Genomic DNA, 22371 nt, shown 5'->3' with positions numbered 1-22371 from the left:
CCTGTTAGTGGAGAAGATGGATGCTGCTCAGGCTGCTGTAATGTCAGTTTAAGCCCCCAGAGGGGAAATGTGTTAAATCCGGCACATTAAGAAGACCAATCAGCTTTAGGTAATCTCAGCCCTTACTGGAGACTGCTGGCAGTGCACCCCAGGAGCCACACAAACATGTGTGCGTGTGCCTGTATGCGCGGGTGTGCATGTGCGTGTTTCGGTGTTGTGGTTATAAATGTGCTGGTGTGTGTGTGTGTGTGTGTGTGTACTAGTTCATCACATATTTGCGCTGTACCTCAGTGACTCATCGCCATCACCATTAGATTTTGCACTGATGAAATCACCTGTAATTATTTTTCCCTTTCAAACCAGTCAGGTAAACATATTAGTCCAATTGCAGGTGCAGGAGACATATTAAGACCATAATTTTACTTCAAGGAATCAAGACCATAATTTCACTTCAAATGTTGTGATCCTGATAGGTGCAGTTAAAATGTGATTTCAATCAGTGTATCGTGTTATTGACAGTGTCACCAGCATGATGAGTTGCTATTTGGCAGGCAATGATGAATAACCACTCACATCAATCAATCAATCAATCAGTTTATGGTTTATAGTGCAGTATCGCAATACAACCTAGTCTCGGTACACTTTACACATTAAAAATCAGTTTAGTTTATAGGCAGTATCACCATACAACACAGTGTCATCAAAGTGCTCATTAGCTTAGATCAGTGGAGAACTACTACTGAAAATGTTGGGGAGAAAACTCAAGAGGGAAACAAATTAACGTTAGACAGAGTTTCTCGTCAGATTCAGAATCAGATTTCCACTGGAGCTTCAAGCGGTTTTGTATGCAGCCATAAAACACTGTAAGGACTGTAAGAAGTACTCTAGACACTGTACAATGTACTGTAATTTCTGTTACAGCGATAGTTTAGATACCCTTATGGGGTGGGTGACACATACTGTACATGTAAAAGCCCGAAAATAGGGTATGGGTGGAAATAAAAAAGACAAGATGTTATTGGGTTTAATAGACAAGTTATGGACTTAAAGCTAGTAAAAGCCTCAGGGGAAATGATTTCAAATTGTGAAAAGGTGCAAGTGGTATGAATCACTGTGCCTTCATCTTTCAATATCATACTTCAACGTCTTAAGAAGAGAGGAGATCATCAATTATATCTCTAATTAAGGTCATCTTGTGAAAACATTCATAAAGTAATCAGAAGTAAATGAAGAGTAGATGTATTTTGAATGAGTTTTAAAATATATTGGATTGTTTTTAAAATCAAATTAGAGAAATATGCTGTTCTAGCAGCTGAGAGAGCACATTTGTAATTCTAAAAACTCTCAGCCCAGGTAAGGCAATCAGTCTCCTGTTTTGTCATTCGCCACTTGCGCTCAAGTTTTCTACTTTTCTACTGTTTGAGCGTGTGTGTGTCATCTGAAAACTAGGGTACTGATTTTGTAGGGGTGCATTTACATATTATAAGAAAAACAACAGTCAAACACTTGAACCATGGCACTATTTAGATTCTCTGTCAGATTATCAAGGGAAACAGCATTTGCAATACAAGAGTTAAGTATATTAGGTAAATACTCCATTATAGACGTAGCATTGCTATTAATGTAGACATACTGTAAGTATGGGCACCAGGGACACAACACTTATCTGCACTTATACAGAGAGAGACATAGAACAGGGTACAGAAGTGATCTAAAACAGGAACAGGTATAACCGATGTGTGTGAGTGTTTGTATGTGTGTGTGTGTGTGTGTGTGTGTGTGTGTGTGTGTGTGTGTGTGTGTGTGTGTGTGTGTGTGTGTGTATGTGTGTGTGTGTGTGTGTGTGTGTGCGTTTTTGACAGGTCAAAGCAGGTCAGTGCTTCATGTCTGGTTTTCTTATTTATAAGAAAAAGATTTTTGTCTCTTAGGTCTAGCTTTGTCAAAAAGGTCATTTCTATTCTTGCCATTGATGAATGCTTCATTAAGAACATCACAGGGATACCCTCTTTCCAACAATTTGTTAAGAAGCTTATGTGCCTCTACCTGAAAGTCATCATCCCTTGCACATATACGTCGTAGCCTTAAGAACTGACTAAATGGTAAACCTTTTTTGAGGGAAATGGGATGATGACTAGTATAGTGTAAGAGACTGTTTTTGTCAGTAGGTTTAGTGTAAAGTGTGGTGTACATATGTCCCTCTTTCAGAATTACCTTCATATCGAGGAAACTCACTTGGTGATAGTCATACTCTAGACTAAATTCAATTGACTCCATGCAAGTATTGAGATGTTGAAGGAAGGTTTGAAGATCACTGCTTGAACCCCTCCAGATCAAAAATACATCGTCAATATATCTTTTCCAAACACAATAGATGGTGAACAAGGTTTGTCGTTATAGACATATTGGAATAAAAAAAAAAAAAAAACATAAAAAGGTTTGCATAATCTGGGGCAAAACTTGCACCCATTGCTGTGCCGTACGTTTGCAGAAAAAAGTTTTTACCATGAAGAATATAGTTTTTAGTTAGTACAATTTCAGACATATTGACCAGGACATCTGATGGTGGGACATGATCAGATCTGGAGTCTAGAAAGAACTTAAGAACCAGAGGGGTTGTTTGTGTACAAAGTCAAAGTCAAAGTCAAGCATTCAGGCCAGAGGGTAGTGAGGGATGTTTGTGGACAACAACACCAAGTTGTAAAGTGTACAAGTGTGCAAGTGTTCAAACTACAAACTAACCACATCCATGGTGGCGAGAATGAGGTCACCACTAGTCAAGTCAAGTCACTCAGTTGTGTAATGAAGTCTCCTGTGTCCTTGAGATAAGATGGAAGTTTTCCACTAGTGGCCTTATGTGATAGTCAACAAAGATAATGGTTCGGTTAAGGAACCAATACTAGCAATGATTGGACAACATTTTGGGAAATCATCAAAACTTTTGTGAACTTTGGGTAAACCATAAATCACTGGTTTGATGGGAAAATCATTGGTAAGGTATTTATATTCAGTCTGATTTATATGACCCACTGACAGAGCTTGCTTTAAGAAAACTTCAATTTCCCCTTTAAAAGAGCGTGTTGGATCACATTGCAATTTTTTGTAGAATTTACAGTCAGACAGCTGTCTATTATTAATGTTAGTGTCCATCAGTACTATCCCTCCCCCTTTATCAGCCGGCTTTACAGTAATATTGGGGTCATTTAATACTCATTAAATAGAAATGATGTAAAATGCGTAGTATTGCATGAGTATTTTGACTCTCTATATTCCTCTGTCCATGTGTGCATGTGATTAGTGATGAGCCGCTCTTCCTCTACTGTTTGGTGTCCAGAGTCTAAACGGAGGTTAAAAGCTCTGTAGTGCCCCCATCCATTTTCAAGCACTCTGCACAGCTTTGTTGTTTGGTGTGTGTGTTGTGGCATGTGTGTGTGTGTGTGTGTGTGTGTGTGTGTGTGTGTGTGTGTGTGTGTGTGTGTGTGTGTGTGTGTGTGCCGTGCGTGTGCGTGTGCGTGGGTGTGTGTGTGTGTGTGTGTGTGTGTGTGTGTGTGCAATGGAACATGGTAACTGATTTGAAGAAAGCTGTTTTCCTTTCCTGTGGCTTTGCTCAGAAGCGTTTACCTCTTTGATGTGGAGGTAAACGTCAAGGACACCCCACCCCACCCCGCCACACACACACACACACACACACACACACACAGACACACACACATATACACACACACACACGAAGCAGCATGTCAGCTAATCCCTGCCAACTCAAAAGCAGGTGTGCCTGCCTGCACTCCCATCCTCTCCACCTCCCCCTTTTTATCACTTCATTTCATCCTTATTTCCTCGTTGTAGATCTCTCTCTCTTTTCCTTCTTCTCCAGCTCTGTCTCTCTTTCCCCTCCTTCCTTTCTCCCACTGTCAGCCAAGAGGGAGCCCCTCCGCAGGGCAGGCTGCATCTGATGGAACAAGATTGTTTTGTCAGCCTGCGTCGACATCATTTTCAGTTATGTCCCCCTGTCACACTCCATGCTTCTCCCATTGCTATCCTACTGACATGCCTTCACGCTCTCTCTCTCTCTCTCTCTCTCTCTCTCTCTCTCTCTCTCTCTCTCTCTCTCTCTCTCTCTCTCTCTCTCTCAAATCAAATCAAATCAAATAAAATCAAATGGTGCTTTATTGGCATGAATGAGTAAAGTCACTGTTGCCAAAGCTACAAGTATAACATGTTAATAATCAACTTTACATAAGTATTGGTATAGAGATAAAATGAAATAATGAAAGGAAAGTAAAAAAATATATATAATAATAATAATGAAAGGGTAAATGGTATTAAAAGGACAGTAATAGCTTCAGCAATAGTGCTATACTGTAGGAAAAAATAGAAATAAAAAAAATTATTGTAAACACATTATATGCCTACACTTGCAGATACATCTACATAAATCAATTTGAGGTAAATAGCAATACCTAATATCAAACATAGTATTTACATGTACACAAAGGGGATAAACTCATCAATATGCCATATACATGAACAACTTTTCTCTTGTTTTATGGCAGGTCCTAATATAATCTGCAGCTAGGCATGAACAGTTTGGTTCCTCTCCCAATAATATATAGAGTTTTCTTTGTGGAGATAGATTTTCAAATTCTGTTATATGCTTTTTGAATTCAGCAAAAAAATGTCCCTTATAGGTGCATATCTGATGCAATTAAGAAGGAAATGTTCCTCGTTTTCTACATCATTTATGCAGAAGCTACAGTTCCTCATATGTCTAGGCACCCATGTTTGTCTATGTCTACCAGTTTCAATGTGTAGGCTATGGTCACTGATTCTGTATTTTGTCAGTGTTGTTCTTTTCTTTCTATCTTTGATGTCATTTAAGTATGGGGCTATACAGTAATTTCTGTTCAGGGTTCTGTATATATCTAGTTTGTCATTAGTTTTTATTTCTTCCTTCCAGAATTTAGTATAATGCATCTGATTTGTGTTGTCAATTTCTTTCAGTATAGATTTTGTCATGTGACTTAGGCTGTTTATGTTATTTTTGTTTGCAATTTGGAATAAGGGGTCACACTTCTGGGTAAGGGACTTGTGCTTGAAAGCCTTATGGTGGTATGTGCCAGCATTGCTTTTTGCCAGATGTAACCAAAATTTGGAGGCCCTTTTGTCGATGTCGATAAGTAAAGGGAACCTCCCCAATTCAGAGCGGCAGGCCAAGTTGGATGATGTTCTATGTACACCCAAGACATCTTTACAGATTTGTAGGTGCAGTAACTCAGTTGGGCCTTTATCCCACTTTTTATAATCAAGCCCGTACAGGGGTCCCCAAATCTCACTGCCATACAGAGCAATAGGCTTGATAATGGAGCTTTTTTTAATTAAGAAATATGTCCTTCGTGCTTTGTCAGCCAGGTTTTTTGATGCCAGATTAAACCTTCCTGATGATGTTATTGTAAGTCCTAAATAGTTATAATGTGATACTTGCTTTATGGCAGTTTCCCCAATTTTAAAATTGGTTTCTTTTCCTGATTTCTTTTGAAAAACCATTATTTTTGTTTTGTCAGTATTAATAGGTAATGCCCAATTTTTGCTATATGTTTCGAGAATATCAAGGCTTTCTTGTAGACCTGCTTTTGATGGCGAAAGTAAGACCATGTCATCTGCAAAGAGAAGGCATTTTATATTTGTGCTGTCAAGTACAAGTCCAGGAGATGTTGATTTGTTGATTGCTACAGCTAGCTCATTGATGAAAATATTAAAGAGTATTGGACTTAGGCTGCAACCTTGCCTAACTCCTCTACCGTGCTTAAAGAACTCTATTCTGGTGTTATTCATTTTAATACAACATGTATTTTCTTGGTATATGTCTTTTATTATAGAGTAGACATTGCCTTTTATACCACTCTCAATAATTTTTAGTAGCATGCCCTCGTGCCAGATGGAATCAAAGACCTTTTTAAAATCAACAAAGCATGCATTGATCTTTCCTTTACGTGTTTTTTGTACATACTGTTCAGTAAGTGAGTGGATGGGTATAGATGTGGTCGGTGGTTCTAAATTCAGGAAGGAAGCCTATCTGACTTTTGCATAAAATGTTCTTATTATCCAAGAAGGTAAGTATTCTTGTTTTCAGTATATTACAGAAAATGTTACCAAGAATACTCGTGACACAGATCCCACGATAGTTATTTGGGTTCATTTTATCACCATTTTTGTATACTGGGGTTATCAATCCTTGGTTCTATACCCTAGGATAATATCTTGTTCTCATAACCAGGTTGAACAGTTTAAGGATTGCTTCTCTTGTCAGTGGAGTACTATGCTTGAGCATTTCTGAGGAGATTATATCAATCCCTCTATGTTTCTTATTTGAGAGTACTCTTAGGTCGTGCTTAGCCCTAAAACACTCGTGATCAAACCATTTTTCCTTTGACCATGGAAATTTATACTGTTATTTATACATACTGTGCAGAGCTGGTCAGTGCAGTAATTTTGAACAGATCGAGGCTAGCATTTCTCTAATCTGGCTCTGTTGGTCCAATGGCTTTGTATGTTTTGCTGCCACTGTTGCATAGCTCTCTTGTGTAGTTTGAGTGGCAGCATGGTTTTCCTGGCGCTGAGCCGTTGATGCAGATGCATGGCTGTCTTGTATCAGATTGTTTTGTTGACTGCTATGGTAGGATGGTGGAGATTCTGTCTTCTGCCATTGCGATCTAGGGCTGTGTCCTTTAATGCTTTTGCCAGTATTTGTATTCCTTTGTTGTTCAGGTGGATGTGGTCATACATGTGTTGTAGGTGAATGTCAGGATGATTGACCAAATTAATTTGTGGGACAGGGCTGCAAAGCATTTGAAGATCCTTGTTGATCTGTTGAATTAATTGCGGGGGCTTGTCGAGCCTGGGGAGCAGGGATGACACGATTATTTTGGTCGATGGTGCAATCGTGGCTGCTTTCTTTGCTGCCTTACTTAGGTCCATTCCTACATGTATGTCTTTTTTTCCTGATGTGAGGTCATTAGTGCCCGTACGAATGATGATGTGTGTGGCATCTTTCAGTCTCTTATCATCTAGTATCTCTAGTGCACTTGTTGTTGTTGGGCACCAGAGTTTTATTGCTTTTTTCTTATGAAACAGACGGTTCATGTTTATGAATTTTCCATTAGAGTCACTCAGAAGGATCATTTCTGGATTATTCTCATGGTGTAGGGGTCTCATTTGATGTGGAGTCTGCATATTTGGCCTAATTGTTTTTCCAGTATTTTCATATATGGCTTTTTTCCCAGTGGATGTCCTGTTGTCCTGGGATGGTGTTTTAGAGTTCTCTTCCTGTGGACGTTGCACGGTGCTGATGTTAGTGGTGGCTGGAGCTGGAGTGGGAGAGGAGGCTGGTACAGGAACATTGTCTTCAGGTTTTGCTGGACTGTTCCTCTGTTCTTCCCTTAATATTAGAAGGTCCCTCTGGAGCTCTTCGATTTGTTGGAGGTGCTCGTCACTGAGGCAACGGATCTCAGTCTACATAGCCTGCCTGGTCTCTCTCAGGTCCCTCTGGAGCTTCTCGACTTGTCTGAAGTGCTCGTCACTGAGGCAACGCATCACTGTTTGCAGGGTCAGATAGTTCTCCTTAATGTCCCTCTGGAGCTCCCCCACCTGTTGGAGGTGCTCAACTTTGAGGCGACGCATCTCCATCTGCAAAGACAGGTTATTCTCCTCCAGCTCCTTCACTACACTCCTTAGTCCTTGGATTTCCTTTTTCTGATTGTTGAATAGGATGTTTAGTTCCTCGCCATTCAGGTTAGTCTCTCTGAAGTCGACAAACTCTCTCTCCAGAGTGGACAATCTATTCACTTATTTCCTAAACATTGTTAAATCTTTTCAATTTTGCCAACATGTGTCTGGACCAACACATAACCGTGGTCATACACTGGACCTTGTTTTCACTCAGGGTCTTAAAATATCCTCTGTTGATTGTTTTGATATGACTGTATCTGATCATAACTGTATAGTTTTTAGTTGTGAAACATCCATCATCAATACTGTCACTCCCAGCTCTTTCTGTTTCCGCATATTCAATGAGCATAGTGCCTCAAAATTCTGTGCATTATTCCAGAGTCAATGCCCTGACCTCTCTGAATACTCTTGTACCAATGATCTGGTTGACCAGTTTAATTCCATCTGCTTGTCTTCTCAAAATGTTATTGCACCCATGAAGGTTAGAACTAAGTCATCAGAAAGAAAGCAGCCCTGGATTAATAGTGGCATTAAGTAGTTGTAAAGGGATTGTAGGAAAGCTGGCGTAAATGGAAGAAGTCTGGTCTTCAAGTTCATTATGACATTATGAAGGAATCACTTAAACACTATAACATCTTGGTTAAGGATGCAAGATCACATTACTTTTCAGAACTTATTTCTGATCATCAGCATAATCCTATATTTCTATTTAAAACAGTAGAGCAGCTGGTAAAGCCATCTACTTCCTGTGTCCCAGTGGAAAGTGATGCTGATTGTGAAAAGTTTTTGTCCTTTTTTACTGAGAAAGTAGAGTCAATTAGAACCTCTATCACTCCTAATACTATGCACTCTGAAGTCTCTTTCTTACAGGATAGGCATACTTTAAACCACTTCAATACAGTTACTCTATCTGAACTTCTAGAGACAGTGTCACATATGACAGTATCTTCCAGTCCTCTTGATCTTAGCGCAGCCTCTGACACTATTGATCACAGCATACTGCTGCATAGACTGGAACATTGGGTGGGAATTTCTGGTACAGCCTTACAATGGTTTTCATCTTACTTGTCAAATAGGAAGTTTTGTGTTTCTGCAAACAGTTACACATCTTCATTTTCTCCTGTCAAGTATGGGGTACCTCAAGGGTCAGATTTAGGACCAATCTTATTTTGTTTATACATGCTTCCTCTTGGGCACATTATCCAGAAACACTGTGTCTCCTTCCACTTCTATGCTGATGATACACAGCTGTACCTGCCCATTAGTTCCTCTGATCCTAGTATGCTGAATTCCTTAAATGAATGTCTTTGTGACATAAAAAACTGGATGTCGAACAATTTCCTCCAGTTGAATTCTCACAAAACAGAAGTCCTCATCATTGGATCCCAGCACATAGTAAAACAAATGATACCATCCTTAGGTCCCTTTCAATTTTTAGACTGTGTAAAACCTGTTGCAAAGAATCTTGGTGTCTGGTTTGACAGTAATTTAAGCTTTGAACGTCACATCACAAAGCTCATACAGTCTTGTTTCTATCACCTCAGAAATATTTCCAAGATTAGATCCATCTTAACTTTTAAAGACACTGAGACCATTATACATGCATTTATTTCTTCACGCCTGGATTACTGCAATAGTCTTTTTTCTTGTCTGAACCAAAAATCTATAAAGAGACTTCAAACTGTTCAGAATTCAGCTGCCCGGCTTCTTACTAAGACAAAGTACTGTAATCACATTACTCCTGTTTTAGCCTCACTGCACTGGCTCCCAGTAAGCTTTAGAATTGATTTTAAGATTCTTCTGATTACTTTTAAAGCTCTACATGGCCTGTCTCCCAACTACATATCTGATCTCCCAGTACCTTATACACCTGTGCGTAAGATCATCTGGTAGTGGTTTCCTAACTATTCCTAAGGTCAATCTCAAAACTAAAGGGGAGAGAGCCTTTAGTGTCAGGGCACCTAGCTCTGGAATGACCTGCCTGATGAAATCAGGTCAGCCAAGTCAGTATGCTCTTTTAAATCCCTCCTTAAAACTCATCTTTACAAGCAAGCCTTCCTTAGTTTTGTTTAAGTAATATACTTCATTTTGTGTTAAGTTTATTAAGTTTTATTTCAGTGTCAAGTTTTATTTCAGTGTCAAGTTTTATTTCAGTATCCTAAGTTTTATTTCAGTGTCAAGTTTTATTTCAGTAAGTTTTATTTCAGTGTAAGTTTATTTTCCTTTTTCAAATTTATGTTAAGTTCTAATTGAAATAATATATATTATTTGATTGTTATATTATTATGTCCTATTTGCATTTTCATTTATGTTGATATTGTACAGCACTTTGTAACTTTGTTTAATAGTTCACTTTTAAATGGCATTGTCCCTGATTACTTTAAAACTGCAAGTGTGAGCCCATTACTAAAGAAATCAGGGCTTGATCCATCTCTACCTCAAAACTACAGACCTATTTCCAAGTTAAGTTTGTATCAAAGATTCTTGAAAGATTAATGTCCAAGCAGCTTGTCTCTGCACTGGAAAATAATAATCTTTTTGAAAAGCTACAATCTGGTTTCCGAAAGTATCATAGCACTGAGACAGCACTGCTGAAAGTTACAAATGACCTTTTGACCTTTATTTGATTGTTATATTATTATGTCCTATTTGCATTTTCATTTATGTTGATATTGTACAGCACTTTGTAACTTTGTTTTGAAAAGTGCTATACAAATAAAGATTATTATTATTATTATTCCTTAAAGATGTTATATTTTTTGAGATGGGTGAGGAGAGAGGGTTGATGTTTGTCTTTTGGTCATCCTGGCAAGATTTTGTACAAGGTTTCACCTTTGTTTCATTGTTGACTAAATTGACAAGTGAGTTGAAACTCTTTTGAAAGTGTTCTAGGCTGGTCTCAGAGCCTTGAACCATGACAGTCCCATTGTGATAAATATTAAAAGTGAGTTTGCCATTATTGGTGTTGTCATCATCATCAACTGATATTTGTCTTCCTCTGCTGATGCCACACTTTTTTATATTTTTGTATGTGTGGCACAGAGCAGTATGCCAAGCTCCTGTACTTTTTGTAAAGAAAACAAGATCACATTTCACCTTTACTCCTGCAGTGACTTTGTAGTCTGCAGTAAGTGTCTCTGGCATCTACATTAACTTTTTAAGTTTATATTCTTTCCTTTCCTTTATGGATTTCATATTTTCTGGAAATTTAATTTCAAACATGTTTGTAGTAGATTGTTTTTTCATCTTTGTTGATTGATAGTAAAAGTATGTTGGCACTTCAAAGTATAGCAGTTCCACTGGTTAAACATCCAAAGACTAGTTTACAGGTTCTCAATATAAAATGAAATGGAATGAAAAAAAATATATATATCTTTAAAAAAATAAATCTTCTTCTTAATGGGTATTTCTTGCTTTTTCACTGTTTGATCTTAGCAATTCTTCAGTTTTCTTCAGTTAGCCTAAGTTATTAGCTCTAAGGCAGTTGATTGATTCTTCTTTGAACAATACAATGCAATGTGTTGCTATGGAGACAGCAGATGCTAGTTACAGTTGCACTAGTAGAAAAATCATCTAATTCTTATAATTTCCGAAGTTCTTACTTTCTTGTTTGCAGTTCTGTTCTGTCCCTGGGTGTTCTCATCAAAGATTCTAGAGCGGAGCGTTCTAGAATCTTTGGTTCTCATACAGTTATCCGCCTTTTTCTTCTTCTTTTTTTCTTTTTCTTCACACACACACACACACACTGTTTCTCTCACACACACACTGTTTCTCTCTCACACACACACTGTATCAATTCAATTCAATTCAATTCAAGGTAGCTTTATTGGCATGACAAATATTTCTTTGCATTGCCAAAGCAGGACATCAAACAATACAATACAGAACATACGATAGATAAGACATTTATACATATAATTGTGTGTGTGTGTGTGTGTGTGTGTGTGTGTGTTTGTGCTGAAAATGGTAGGTATTTGTATGTATCTCTCTCTCTCTTTCTCTTTCTCTCTCTCTCTCTCTCTCTCTCTCTCTCTCTCTCTCTCTCTCCAACACACTGTATCTCTCTCGCTCTTTCACTCGTGCTCTCATGTTCTGTTTGCTCCCATCTCTCTCTGTTTTTCCACATTCTCCATCCTCTTCAATACTGTATGCTGTAGAATCCAGCTGCCTCAAAGGCAACAGGAAGTTTGTATGCTACATGTACATTTAAACTAGTCCATTACTGTTACTTTGCAATGATGCTGTCTAGTAGTGTATAGTAGACTAACCATGACTAACACATAGCCATAACATGGTACTGAATGGTACAGTGAAAACCAATAGCATTGCTATTATAAGCCATATGCAATGTGTTTATTCTGTTCTCACATGTTATCCCCTCCAAATGTAGGCCAACATACTGTATCTTCATAACATTAGTTTTACCATGTGTGTCATTCGTACATTTTATCTGATGACGATAACACTTTCAGTGTAGTGGGCCATTACTGTCCTGAGTCAGAAATCTCCCTCTCTGCATCTCTCTGCGTCTCCCCTGCTTAATACTCCTTCCTGCCTGTCTCCAGTGTTCTGTTGGCTCTTCCTCTCTTCCTTGCCCACTTGCCATCCTGTGCTCCCCCGCTCTCCGCACCCTGCCCTGGGAGCCTGCGTGCCTGGCTGCCTACTCACCCATCTCACAGCCACATGCCACCACTGCTGCTAACCTCATCCCCCTTCTCCCTCCTCTCCTCTCCTCTCCTCTCCTCTCCACCTACTCTCCCCTCCTCTCCTCTCCTCTCCTCTCCACCTACTCTCCCCTCCTCTCCTCTCCTCTCCTCTCCACCTACTCTCCCCTCCTCTCCTTTCCTCTCCTCTCCACCTCCTCTCCTCTCCCTCCTCTCCTCTCCACCTCCTCTCCTCTCCCCTCCTCTCCTTTCCTCTCCTCTTCTCTCCACCTCCTCTCCTCTCCCCTCCTCTCCTTTCCTCTCCTCTCCACCTCCTCTCCTCTCCTCTCCTCTCCACCTACTGTACTCTCTCTTACTCAGCTAATCACCTCCCTCCCTCTCACACACTCCCTCCCCTCCTCTCCTCTACTCTCCTCTCCTCTCTCCTCCCCTCCTCTCCTCTACTCTCTCAATCAGTCTATTGTGTAACTGCGAGACTCCTTTCATCAGTGCTGTCATCTGCACTTTGGACATCCTTAAGTAGACCCTTCCAACATATCCTCTCTCCTCGGTCGCCCACTTACACCACATCAGTCCACATGGGTTTGTTAAATAGAATTGTAATGAATCATTTGTGCAAAAAGCAGGTAGCAGGTACCAGTAGGTTTTATAAGTGCAGGCTGCAGGTAAAAGCTGGATGAAAACACACTTATGAAGAATGGTTGGATGAGCGTAGATGAGCTTTAATGATACCTGAGTGTAGAAAGTCCTTCTACTCTTAGGGTGCATTCACTCTAGACAGTTTGTTCCGGACCTGAGTTCTTTTAGACCGATGGTTCGGTGATTTTTGATAGTTTTTGATAACGCAGTCTACCGAACCCGGGGGTGGACCCAGGTCCGGACCAGGTTCCGGCAGAAAACAGTGGTCTGGGGTACGGTCGTTCCAAAACTAGGAAACAAAACTGATGTTTTTGTGACGTTGCCAAGCGATATTGGTAAATATCAGCTAGTATTTATGACATAAACGGACAAAAATGTAATGTGAACCAGAGACTCAGGGCTGGGGTGAATCGCCTGCAGTGCGGTCCAGTTAAATGGACCAAGTGTGAAGGCAACCTTATTGTCAACTAATACCACAGAGTCTACAGCAGGCAGTGAGAGTGTGTGTGTGTGTGTGTGAGAGAGTGTGTGTGTGTAGGGGTAGACTGGTTGCCTGGCTCAGTGCTTCATCGGCCAAGTAGGCGTACAGTCTACACATAAATGTGCGTCACTCAGGCTTAATCAAGTTTGTCTACGCTATCCGCTATCTGAAATAAAAGTAGTAGTAAAAGTATCGGTAGTCTATGTGATGAGATCACACTCCCAATAGACTTGTTTAAAATGAGTTGAATATAGGCTGTATTGTAATATGCTATAATCAATTAGATTCCACAAAATTCACTAGAAGTCATAATTTAAGGGATTATTTTTCAAAATGTTCTGCCCGGGTGGGCATGCTCCCAGACCCCCCTAGCATTTTGGAGGCCCCAAAGTATTCTCTGCCACAGTGTCCAAATTGTACAGTAGCACCCAGTCAATAATAAGTATTTTTTGTTAAATGTGACCACCTACTTTGAATGTGATACCTTGACTGGCAAAGTATACGAGACAGCAAGGGTGTGTGTGTGTGCACGAGAACTGCATATGTGACCCTGGCGTCCCAAAATGGCGTCCACACGTGTGTGTGTGTGTGTGTGTGTGTTTATGTGTGTCAAAGTCAACTTTATTGTCAATTTCTTCACATGTTCCAGACATACAAAGAGATCGAAATTACGTTTCTCACTATCCCACGGTGAAGACAAGACATATTTGACCAATTTTAAGTCCACAGACAAACATAACATTCAAGTAAACAAAAAAGTAAGTAAATAAGTAAATAAGAGGGGCACATATAATAATAATGAAAAATAAGGCAATAAAATTTTGTTGAAATTGTGCATAGACAGTCAATAAAATACTAGTGCAAATACTGTAAAATACTATAAAATACTGTTTGACCTAAGTAATAAAGAAAGTGGCATAGTGGTTACCAGATTATGTAAGAGCAGCAGTGTTGTGTTTTCAGGACAACAACACCAAGTTGTAAAGTGTACAAGTGTGCAAGTGTTCAAAGTGTGCAGGTGGAGTAGTGCAGGCTGGCCATTGTGGGTCCAATGTCCAGGATGTTATGTAGCTGAGGGTGGAGGGGGGAAGGAGGGAGAGAGTTCCAGCATCCTTACAGTGTGTGTATGAAGCTGTTAGTGAGTCTAGTAGTGGGAGCCTTGAGGTTTCTGTACCTCTTCCCAGAGGGCAGTAGATCAAACAGATTGTGAGCGGGGTGACTTGCATCACTCACAATTTTGGTCGCCTCCTATGGTGAGGTGGGTGGTGTAAATGTCCTTCAGGGAGGGTGAAGCACCAATGATCCTTCCAGCTGTGTTCACTATCGCGCTGCAGGGCTTTCCTGTTGTATTCAGTGCAGCTTCCGCCCCACACAGCGATACAGCTGGAGAGGATGCTCTCTCAATGGTGCCTCGGTAGAATGTGGTCATGATGGCTGGTGGAGCACTTGCTCAGCCTGAGTTTTCGTGAGGAAGTACAGGCTGAGCTCTCTTAAGCCAGTGATGCAGTGTTGGTGGTCCAGGAGAGGTCTTCACTGATGTGCACCCCAGGAATTTGGTGCTGCTCGCTCTCTCCACCACAGCACCCGTCGATGGTCAGTGGCAGGTGTTGGGTGTGACCTCTCGAGGAAGTCAACAACAATCTCTTTGGTCTTGCTGACGTTCAGCAGGAGGTTGTTGTCCCTGCACCACGTGGTCAGATGGTCGACCTCCAACCTGTATTGAGTCACAATGCGCCCTTGGTGATGAGACCCACCAGGGGATTGTGGAATCAGCAAATTTCACTATGTGATTGTTGCTGTAGGTTGCAGTGCAGTCATCTCGTCAGCAGGGTGAAGAGCAGCGGACTGAGCACGCAGCCTTGGGGCCCCTGTGCTCAGTGTGATGCTGCTTGAGGTATTGTTGCCAACACGCATTACTACTTGGGGCCTCTGACAGAGGAAGTCCAGTAGCCAGTTGCAGAGGTAGGTACTGAGTCCCTAGTTTGTCAAGTTTGCAGATGAGTTGTTGTGGTATTATGGTGTTGAATGCAGAACTGAAGTCTATAAACAGCAATCTCACATATGAGTCTCTTTTTTCCAGGTGGGTGAGGGCTGGGTGGAGGGCAGAGCAGATTGCATCCTCTGTGGACCGCTTGGCTCGGTATGCAAACTGGAAGGGGTCCAGGGTGGGGGGAGAATGGCTTTGATATGTGACATGACAAGCGCTCAAAGCACTTCATGATGATGGGTGTCAGTGCCACAGGGCGGTAGTCATTGAAGCAGGATGGAGCAGTTTTCTTCGGTACAGGTATGATGGTGGCAGCTTTGAAACATGATGGGGCGATGGCTTGCTTCAGGGAAGTGTTAAAGATGTCTGTGAAGACATCCTTAAGCTCCCTGCGCAGTCCTTCAGCATACGACCTGGGATGTTGTCTGGACCTGTTGCCTTACGGGTGTTGATAGCAGCAAGTGTCCTCTTCACGCTGTCGGCAGAGAGGCACAGGGGCTGCTCATGTAGAGGGGATGGGTCTTCTGTGGGCAGGTGCTGTTTTGTGCTTCAAAGCGAGCAAAGCGGTTCAGGTTGTTGAGCAGAGGGATGTTGCTCTCACAGCTCTGTGGCGCCGGGCTTGTAGTCCGTGAGGGCCTGAATGCCCTGCCATAGGCTTTGTGAGTTCCTGCTGTCTTTGAAGTGGGTGGTTATCTTGTGAGTGTATTCCTTTTTGCTTCCTTGATGCCACGGGACAGGTTGGCTCTGGCTGTTTTCATGCCAGCTTCATCCCCAGCTCTGTAGGCTTTGTCTCTGGCCCTCAGCAGCCTGAGGACATCCCTGTCAGCCATGGCTTCCAGTTAGCCCAGTGATGATGTCTTTTGTGTGGGTCACATCATCGATGCACTTGGTGATGTAAGAGGTTACAGTGTCTGTATACTCCTCTATGTCTGTCCGGTTGTTGTAAGTGGCTGCCTGCTTGAACATTTCCCAGTCTGTTGTGTGTGTGTGTGTGTGTGTGTGTGTTGCACAGCACAGCTGATGAGGGTAGTGTCACTGTTCTATGGAGGAGCCCAAGGAGCCCTGTCCAGTGTTCTAATAGTGCTGCTAAATATTTCATCCTTCCTAATGAATGGCGCAGTTGTGATTCATTAGTGACGGAGGCGCTCTTCTCACACTGACAAACTCCTCACTGTGCTGGCTGCCGCTGCTCTAGCTGCCTTCACTGCCCTCATGGATAGACATGGCAAGTGGACCTTAAGTCTCACTGGCTCCTACTCTCACTATCTGCTACACACATACACACACACACACACACACACACACACACACACACACACACACACTCTCTCTTTCTCTCTCTATCTCTATCTCATACACATACAACTTCTCTCTCTGTGTCTCTCTTTCTATCTGTGTGTGTGTCTCTCTCTCACTCTGCTTCATTGCCTGGGTATTTTGTTTTCCTTGTCCCCAGGTGTTTGCATTCATTGGATGTGTTTCCATGTTGCTACTTGTCTTATTTGTTTTTCGTTTTTGTATCACGTGTTATGAAAGGCATAGATCTCCGCAGAGAGTAATGGCCTGCACTGTGTGTGTGTGTGTGCCTGTGCGTGTGTGTGTGTGCGTGTGCGTGTGCATGTGCGTGTGTGTGCGTGTATCTGTGGATGTTGTTTTGGTTGGAGGTCAGAGTAACTCTTTCACAGATTTCCCTTCAGAGCCCTTAAGGAACAAGGTGTCTGTGGTGGGAAAAATATACATCATACAGTAAAAAAGCTCTCAGCACTCATCTCTCTCTCTCTCTCTCTCTCTCTCTCTCTCTATGACCCCCAACTCTCTGTGACCCTCTGGGATTTGGTTTGGTGGAGTAATTTGCGGATGGGAAGAGTGTACAGGAGGGCTTCTGAAGTCACAGTCCACCGGTCAGCTCACCATGGCGGATCCCCAGATGCCCATAGGCTGTTGATGCAGTGAAACTCAGGTTACCGCTACTCCTGGTTGCAGGAGCCAGACTGCAACACACACTGACCAAAACAGCCTGCCGGACTCAATCACATCTCTGAAATGGAGGCCAAATCGAGGCCCCTGTCGCTGGAGGTGGAAGGTGGACGATGGGACGAAAAGGACAGGGGGTTTCAGAACTGATGGGGAAGAGTCGTGAGGCGGTGGAGGATAAGAGACATTTAGGAGGGCATGATGGGAAGTGACCGCTCCACTGCACCTCACAGTCTCTAAAGAGAGAGGTGTTTGGGTAGACAGAGGGGGTGTTAGTGGAGCTGGTTACTGAGCAGCGGGTGTCCAGTGACACGCTAACCCCTTCATTTGCGCCTGTTTGATGACATGGGATGCTGGCCTTGGGATAGTCCCTTCTGATCCTGTTTTGTTTTAGCAATGCTGTGTGTGTGTGTGTGTGTGTGTGTGTGTGTGTGTGTGTGTGTGTGTGTGTGTGTGTGTGTGTGTGTGTGTCTGTGCGTGCGTGCGTGTGTATGTGTGTGTATTTATGGAGCTGGTTACTGAGCAGCGGGTGTCCAGTGACACGCTAACCCCTTCATTTGCGCCTGTTTGATGACATGGGATGCTGGCCTTAGGATGATCCCTTCTGATCCTGTTTTGTTTTAGCAATGCTGTGTGTGTGTGTGTGTGTGTGTATGTGTGTGTATTTATGCGAGAGGATCGATCTTTAGCAGGCATGGATTATATTGGGACAAAATACTTTGAGGAACATAAAGATCCCTGAGGCTACAGACGGATTGTTTTTACGGGGGCAACAAAAAGGGTTCCAGGGATGTTCTCATGTGAATGCCTGGTTCCAGGGATGTTCTCATGTGAATGCCTGGTTCCAGTGATGTTCTCATGTGAATGCCTGGTTCCAGTGATGTTCTCATGTGAATGCAGGTTTTGTGTGATTTAAGAGGAGGTCACTTCACTCTCTCCTGCTTTCTCCTGGTTTATCAGTTCAGCGTGTCCAGAGTAGTTCCAGGGTGCCCCCTGAGACCACCACCACAGGGAAGGCAGCTACACCTCTCGGTCCAACCTGGCTGTGTGTACTATCATCTGTGCAGTGACATGACTCCTCATTAAGATCTCTTTTTTTGCTGAATCCAAAAAAATATATTATGGTGAAAGGAAATCCAGGAAAGTACAAAGGAAACTGTTGAAGTTGAAGCTCTAGATGGATGGTCACTCTAAAACTAGACTCTTTGTATGTTATTTTACCAGTTCATAGACACCACACATTAGGACTGTCAATCCAAAGGAACAGACAGTGCAAAGAGCAAGCACATGTATCACTGTTCAGTACAGAGACAGCAGCACTCCGCCAGTGGGGACAAGCACATGTATCACTGTTCAGGGACATCACTCCACCAGTGCGGACAGAGTTCAAGCTGCCCGTATTGCGGAAGCGTTTTGTCCATAGAAGAGACTGTTCTATCCCTATATTCAGTGTCCACACGCAGACCTTCTGCCACAAGACACCACCCAGTGTTGCGTACTTCCCAGCCAGTCCCCGCTGCAAATCACCTGACCTGTGTCCTGCTGCCTCCATTGCCTTTTTATTTCCACCAAAGACCAGCGCTGACCTGTGGGAGATAATTTGAGATGGAAAAGATGAGCTTTGCCCTTTATGGAACCAGTAGCCCTGTTGATTAATGCACACTCCTGTTTAAAACTTATTCACTCTTGACCCCTGGACTTAATTAAAGTTTTAACTCTGACCAACTATCATAAATTACTCCTCCAAATCTCACCACAGATTTGGAATTAAATAAGTGGCGTAGCTTTGCTTTCAAGCCCATTAAAAACTCCAGAGGGGGGGGATAGAGTCAACACGTTGGTCAGTAAATGTTTTACTTTCACGGCAGCTTGGAGTAGCTGAGTGTCATTCTGATTCCCTCAACCCTCTTTCTTGAGTCCGTAATTTACTGTGCTATTAAAGTACATTTGTGAGGTCTGCAGGTTCGCATTTGAGTGTTGAGTTGTGTTTGCTCCTGAATACCACATTCAGATGGGGGGCTCAATCAGAATGAATGAAGTGCAGGCTTCTGTACTGATCGAGTGCAAGTGATGTGTTTGTGTGTGTGTGTGTGTGTGTGTGTGTGTGTGTGTGTGTGTGTGTGTGTGTGTGGGTGTGTTCAGAGTGGTACTGTGTTCTCTGCAGATGCCTCTTCTCTCTCACAGTGGCCTGCTCATTGTGTATTTCAGGATCTGACTCAGCTGAAACAAGATGGTTGCCTGTCCCTCCACCCCCTGGTGAACAGCAGCTTCTTCTCTGACCGGGAAAACTGCTTCTGATCGCTGAGTTCTTCTGAATGTGTGTGTCTTCATGACCCAGCATCCTTTAAAAAAAACGTCTGGACTGTCCGATTCTTCTGTTTGTGACCTCTTGACCTTTGGCCATCTGCTATCCGTATCCGCAGCCAGTGCTCAACTGGTACAGGCTTTAAAACCCCTGACATGTTAGTTTTCAAGCTCCATTTCATTTAACATGAAATCTGTGACATTACTCCACTTTGCAGACTATGACTCAAGTACAGGCAGTCTACCTTTCCACTGAACATATCCAGAGTGCTGAGATGTATTTAGTTTGCTATGTGCGTATTTACTTGATGTCCTTGCTGACCTATTCAAGGCAGGAAACGTACAGTGTAAATCTGATAAAGTAGATAACAGAGAGAGGGTCACGTATTTCAAAACAAAATCTATTTCCGTTTAAGAACACTATTAAGGTTATTCAATCATCTCCTATATGACATGAACATAACTTTAGCCTCTGGCAGTCTTCAGCAGCACAGTGGACATACCTTTTCGTCTGCTTCTGTGGTTCCTTTGTTCGTTATTCATACAGTAGATGGTTTGGAATATATGCCACTGAACTATAGTAAATTATAATGTGTTCTGGCTATTTGTAATATGAGATACTGGGGCTTGGTTGGTGGACAATCTGCTGCATACATACTGTATATTTATTAAGCTGTAAAAATATATATCGAAACTGTTTATTTATTTATTGTATGTTTTTATTTCATCTAGTTATATGTGAAATATTTATAGACATGTTGCTCTGCTACCAAAACAAATAGTTGTAAAAGTAGCTGTTTTCCTTTGCATAATTTAAAAAGTGAGTTGATGTAATGTGTTTGTAATTTGCTGTCTAGTTTATTTTGTGTATTATAAGATTGTGAATCAAAACCGGCATTGGGCATCATGAGCCGTGATAGCACAACAAGGTGTTTTCTTTTTTTTTTCTTATTCACCTGTAATGCTGTGTTTGTCATAAACATACAAAAAGACCAGAAACATTTAATTTATGATGATGTGAGCATTTATTTGTGTTTTAGTAAAGACCATACAGTACAAGCATCAAACATCAACCTGCTTTGCTTACTGACATGTTTTATTTTTTATTATTATTACATTAGATTCAAGGGAAGCAGGGAAGAAGCTTCCTCTGAACCTGCTGGTTGGATGTGGAGAGACCTGTAATGAGTGGGGTGCGTGCATGTGTTTGTGTGTGTGTGTGTGTGTGTGTGTGTGTGTGTGTGTGTGTGTGTGTGTGTGTGTGTGTGTGTGTGTGTGTGTGTGTGTCTATGTGTGGTGGGGTGGTAGGTTAAGCTGTGATCAGAATTACTCATCACCTCCTATGCAATTACTGCCTTAATTGATGTAATTAGCGGTGCATGTTCCTTACTGGAAGAAATGTCAGTGTGCAGAACCAAGTCCAAAAACATGGAAATGAACAAGCATACCTGTCCATTAGGTCCATCAACGTCTTCATGAATCATTGTTTAAAGGTCACCCATATGAGGTAATTTCTCAAACCTCCAGTTTGAAACTTTCAAGTCAGTAATTTCCCTTCTTTTCCTCCACACCTGTTAATCCATGGCTCAGACTATGAGTGGACAAATCAAACTTTAATCCCCCTGAATGAGCTCACAGCAGCAGCACAGTATGTACTGCCTAATCCATCTGTATATCTGTATAAAACATTGGCTAAGTGGCAAAGCTAAGGCGTCATTAGCTTCGGCGGGCTGTAGCGGTTTGCCATTGTGTTGCGCGTGCATAAATCAGAGCTTTATTGCCCCAGTAGGCCTCATGAATCACGCCCTGACTCCATCGGCACAAATTAAGGGCCTTCTAATGGCCCGTGCTGCCCAAACATATTGCGGTGTTTGTGAGTGCAATCGCTGCCCTCTGAATACTGATGACAGGCTTTCCCTTTTCTCCTAAGAGGAGTTTAAAGAGACAGTGGGTTCAAGATAGCGCAGCAAGCTCGTATGCTTTGCTTCTGATATGAGCACAGGCAAAGGCAGACTACACCACATGTAAGGTCCGCCTTGTAAGTATTACAAGTACTGCAATGAGTATTTCATTTATATGCTTTTTTACCACAGTATATAAAAAGCATGCAATGTGGAAAATTAATGCAATCAACATATGCTTTATCTGATATGCTCTAGAGATATTTATATGCAACTGTATCTGGGGAGTTCACAGCAGCTTATGTCTGTTGCTATGGTAAAAGAATGTAGGCCAACTCTTGCCATGATATTTCAAATTTACTTCTGGCAAATCAAAAGATAATATTATCATTCAAAGTGAGTTTTGACTGTTTGTGCTTTTGACGGAAAGGAAATTGAATCCCATGCTCTAGAATGGTCCTATTCTAAGGGCTGTGTCCAGTGCTTTAGACGGAGCCAAGACAACCCTTCACCATCAAAAGACACCAATCAAAGACATGCTATCAAAGACACAGCTAATAGCCAGACATGCTTCCTTAATCTCTGCCGGTCCAAATTTATCATGTCCGTTGTTCAGGTCTCTCCAGTTCTTTTGATCTATTCTGATCTATTCTGCCACAGGTCTATGTAAAAAAAGAAGACACTAAACTTCAAAGGTTC

At 41.9% G+C, this 22371-nt stretch overlaps 1 protein-coding gene across 5 annotated transcripts in view; it reads left to right on the top strand.

The window, feature by feature from the left end:
- The window catches only part of tsnare1 (T-SNARE Domain Containing 1), a 144695-nt gene extending 123851 nt beyond the window's left edge, over positions 1 to 20844 (top strand). For all 5 annotated transcript variants that reach the window (XM_048262095.1, XM_048262096.1, XM_048262098.1 and 2 more), the window contains one exon: positions 19676 to 20844. Coding sequence is in view for 1 of the 5 variants with exons in the window: in XM_048262098.1 (XP_048118055.1) it covers positions 19676 to 19765 (90 nt within the window). In the remaining 4 variants the exon portion in view is untranslated. The remainder of the gene's footprint in view (positions 1 to 19675) is intronic.
- The last annotated feature ends 1527 nt before the right edge of the window (positions 20845 to 22371 follow it).

The sequence above is a fragment of the Alosa alosa genome, chromosome 13, assembly GCF_017589495.1.
Source record: "Alosa alosa isolate M-15738 ecotype Scorff River chromosome 13, AALO_Geno_1.1, whole genome shotgun sequence".
Lineage (NCBI taxonomy): Eukaryota > Metazoa > Chordata > Actinopteri > Clupeiformes > Clupeidae > Alosa > Alosa alosa.
Note: the sequence above shows the minus strand (reverse complement) of the source record. Positions and strands in the feature narration are given on the sequence as shown.